The sequence below is a fragment of the Zingiber officinale genome, unplaced genomic scaffold (assembly GCF_018446385.1).
Source record: "Zingiber officinale cultivar Zhangliang unplaced genomic scaffold, Zo_v1.1 ctg110, whole genome shotgun sequence".
Taxonomy (NCBI): domain Eukaryota; kingdom Viridiplantae; phylum Streptophyta; class Magnoliopsida; order Zingiberales; family Zingiberaceae; genus Zingiber; species Zingiber officinale.
In genome coordinates this window covers 121,990-126,215 of record NW_024589812.1, presented here as the reverse complement: position 1 = coordinate 126,215, position 4,226 = coordinate 121,990, and the positions used below count along the sequence as shown (strand labels likewise).

Sequence of the window (4,226 nt, the reverse complement as noted above, 5' to 3'; positions counted from 1 at the left end):
AAGTGTATATGAATTGAGGATAGACAATTGGTCAACCATAATACATTGATAAATATCACAATGAAACCGAACACATAGAATATTTCCCCAAACCAAGTTTCTTTCTCTCTTTCCTCTTCTCAGTCTTACTTCTCTTTACTTAGCCCGTAACTTGCAACCAACGATTGTTTAGCTAATTCTCCATGAGAGATATTTATTACTTATAATCAATCCTCGTGGGATCACTTTTTTATTACTTGATAACAACCGTGCACTTGCGGTAGCATAACACATGTGAACTTCTCTGATTTACTGAGATGGTTGATGGAGAACTTCCGTTAGACTGGACTAGTCATCCAGATTAATTAAGATGAAGGCTTGGATACTAAAAAAAAAAAATTGTCAATTCAATTACTACTATAATTAATCTTAGTCAATCAACACTATAATCAATTAATCATTTAATAAATGAAAATCAATTATTAGTATTTTACCTCGCAGTGATGCTTTCTTGAGGGAGGTTAGTTTCATGTTCGAGAAGGAAGGGCGGCTGTAAGATCGCCGGTGGCTACGACAACGACTATGAAAACATGGTGTTGAGGGCACGGTGAGGAAAAGAAGGTGGCCACGGGGCATGTCGAACCTTAATATAAAATTTCAAACACCTCCTATTATTTAAAAGTAACATGTAAAGTTAATTTGTATCATTTAAATGACATATAGAAAGAAAATTATATTTAATCAGACTACTTCTAGTTAATTACATTATATAATTAAATAATTAAAAAAATAAATGCACATTTCCTTTTATTGAAATTCCTTGATTTATGACTATAAATATAAATTTGAATGCTCAACTTAGCACTTCATATACATAATACATGCTTATTGGGGATTGTATAAATCGATGCACCTTTTATCTATAATGGTCAATTCCATTTTATCTAGATCATGCCCAACCAAAACATCTGGCTGCATAATATTCCCAAAGATCTGTGTACCACTCGTTCCTAGTATCACCATGCATTTCACTTGATCACTATACCACCTAAACAAGTTATCAGGGCTCACCCTGAAGTTCCCCAATGTCCCAGCAAACGAGAACCACAACCCTGGCAGCTGCTCTTCTTGCTCTGTCGAGGACACATTGAAGCACAATTTGTATTCGCCCGTCTTCACAGTCGGCAAGCTAATGTAATCCGTCAATGCCCTCACCAACTGGTCCACCACTTGAGTGTTGAGCATGGTCATGACAGTGCCAGAGTCGAAGATGATGTTGCCGGCCCCCAACTTGGACCTCCTAGTAAGCAAGATGTCGAACTCATCCGGGATTGAGATGGTGTTAAGTTGCACGGCGTTGAAGCCATCTTGCGTCATGAGCGGCGTGACCGTCGTCTTTCCGGTGACTATCTGTTTGCCACGTCCCAAGAAGAGCCTGCTGGCATCTCCCCCACGGAGCATGTCCAAGCAGTAGGAGAAGTACTTACTAATGTACTTAGGGGCGAGCTAATGGATCAGAGACGGCGACCTGGGGCCCAACCCAATGAAGCTGCCGGGGTCGTCAATTTGGATGTGCAAGGACCGGAAGTTGCAACCGAATACCATATTTGGAATGAAGGTATTTTGGTTTGTACCTAACGAGGTGAAACTAAAGGTTTCCGAGGAGAAAATTCCGTCAATGTTGGAGCCGTCACCGTAGGTGGCATGGTACTGGCATATCTGATCATCATTGCAATGACCCAGTCTAAAGCTCCTGCACTCATCGGAAAAGCAAGATAACTTCTTGTAGGAGAGGGATGCGTTAGGATTGAATAGGGTGGTGGTCTTCTTCTTGAAGCATTGGCAGCCAACGCAATTGACCCAGTTTAGGTCGCTACCAGTGTCAACGATGCCCCCCACATAGATTGCGAGTTTGGCGTGCCCATCCTGAACCGCATCAAGAATTCCCCGTCATCATAACGCAAGCCGAGCTCTATGTTGATGGAGGTCTTCATGTCGATGCGGTTGTCCAAGTAGCTAGCTCGGTTGACCGAGCGGACGACGGCAGCCTGCAGGCGATCGAAGGGTGTCATCGAGCTGTTGAACAGTGGCGACTTCGGGGAGTCGCGGTGGACTAGCTCGACGTCGAAGATAGTGTCCTGCGGGACAAGTGCTGGCACGAAGGAGATCAGTAGGAGGAGGCGGAAGAAGATACTAATGGCCGCCATTGATATAATATTAATGAAGATATACACATTTTCAACTAGTCCGTGAATTTATAGAGAGATTCAACGGGAGAATAAAGAAGTTTAATTAATGGGAATTAATGATAAGATTGATTGAATAAAATTTGGAAGGAAGTGAGATTTGGAACCGCATTTAACTTAAAGAAAAATCTAAGCGTATAATTGGAAATTAATGGGAGTTAGGCATCTCATCAATTAGATTAATGGTCCAAATCAAGTTCGAAATGGAAAAAATATCTTTAATTGCTTATTATATAATTAATTGATTCTAAAAGGAAACAAGTGTAAGTGTTCTTCAACTCCTTCTGACTAATTGATATTTATTTGGAAGGAACTTTGATCTCATTCCAAGTTTAATTAAATTGTTTTAATTGTATTTGATGCATTCATAATCCATGGAGCATGCCTCCAAGTTATTTTCTCATTGCTGATAATGGAGATTCCTCAAATAATGTGGATTGGCCTGATACTTACTAGATATCTACTAACCAACCTCCATTATCAAATGTTGCTCCTATATAGATCAATACGTATGAATAGTCACTAGCGGAGCCAGGATTTGTAGCCCGCCTGGAAAATTTACACCTGGCTTATAATCCCTCCTTTAATTTAAGAAAAGGTTTCTAAGCCGGCCGACATTGTCCACTACAGACCACGATGCAAATGAGTGAGAGGCAGACCAAGACCTAGACTGACTTTTGAGCGCCAAATAATTTTATTTTGTGTTGAATTAATTTTGTTTATTTATTGAATTTAGTCCTGCCACTATTCAGAATAGTGGCAGGACTAAATTCAATAAATAAACAAGGTCTCAAGGGCTCACGGATGCTTATAATCCCTCCTTTAATTTAAGGAAAGGTTTCTAAGCCGGCCGACATTGTCCACTACAGACCACGATGCAAATGAGTGAGAGGCAGACCAAGACCTAGACTGACTTTTGAGCGCCAAATAATTTTATTTTGTGTTGAATTAATTTTGTTTATTTATTGAATTTAGTCCTGCCACTATAATAGTGGCAGGACTAAATTCAATAAATAAACAAAATTAATTCAACACAAAATAAAATTATTTGGCGCTCAAAAGTCAGTCTAGGTCTTGGTCTGCCTCTCACTCATTTGCATCGTGGTCTGTAGTGGACAATGTCGGCCGGCTTAGAAACCTTTCCTTAAATTAAAGGAGGGATTATAAGCATCAGTGAGCCCTTGAGACCTAATTCCTCTTCTTTCGGTACTTGAAGCGCATGTGCTAACTCCTTGAAAAGATGATTCGTGTGAAGAACTCGAGTTAACTTTAAAAACTCAAAAATATTTTTAAGATATATATATATAGATTAATGTAGGTGAATTTTCACAATTCAAAATCTTAAATTTTAAATTTAAAGAGCTAAAAACGAACTTAAATTTAAAAATTTTGGCTTTAACCCTTAATTAATTCTAGTTGAAACAATGATCTATCGATCCTTGTAGTTTATGACTTAAAAAAAAAAAATCAATTGTGATATCACTTTGTCATAATATTTAGCATTGCTACATATATGACTTTCATTCCAATCTAAATAATAATGATAACTAGCAACATAATAAAATAAAGTTTATATTTTATAACTCTCTTTCAATTAATGAAATATGAATTTCAATAATGAAACATTAAAGAATAAAGGAATAACTTACTTCTCTAGTTATTATTGCGATTAGGCAAAGGAAAAAAAAAAGATGCTTGTAAAGAAATTTTCTATAGAAAAAGAAAATAAAAAAGAAGACCGTTGTTTTTTAAAAACAGAGAAGAAAAGAGAAGATATGGAAGAAGAACCAAAAGACGAGAACTTGAGCTTCTTCATTAGCTTCCTCGACTAGATTCAGTGAACTTAACAATGATTCAAAGAGAGCAAAGCAAGACAAAATAGGACTACTCTTACGATGCTAACAAAACCCTAGAAAATACGAGAAGAGGAAGAATATGTGAGGGTTGCTCTTGTTGCTAGAAGAGGGCAGCAGTTGATGCTGCATTTCTTACTTGCTAGAG

The 4,226-nt window shown here is 37.9% G+C and overlaps 2 protein-coding genes across 2 annotated transcripts; both read right to left on the bottom strand.

The window, feature by feature from the left end:
• Positions 1-864: 864 nt before the first annotated feature.
• LOC122035794 (aspartic proteinase nepenthesin-2-like) lies at positions 865-1,440 on the bottom strand. The gene has a single exon (XM_042594899.1). The coding sequence runs from the start codon at positions 1,438-1,440 to the stop codon at positions 865-867; it is 576 nt and encodes a 191-aa protein (XP_042450833.1).
• Positions 1,441-1,485: 45 nt separating this feature from the next.
• On the bottom strand, positions 1,486-2,186 carry LOC122035793 (probable aspartic protease At2g35615). The gene is made up of 2 exons (XM_042594898.1): positions 1,857-2,186; positions 1,486-1,698 (listed from the first exon to the last, which is right to left on the bottom strand). Exons 1-2 carry the CDS (start codon positions 2,184-2,186, stop codon positions 1,486-1,488), a joined length of 543 nt encoding a protein of 180 aa, XP_042450832.1.
• Positions 2,187-4,226: the final 2,040 nt, after the last annotated feature.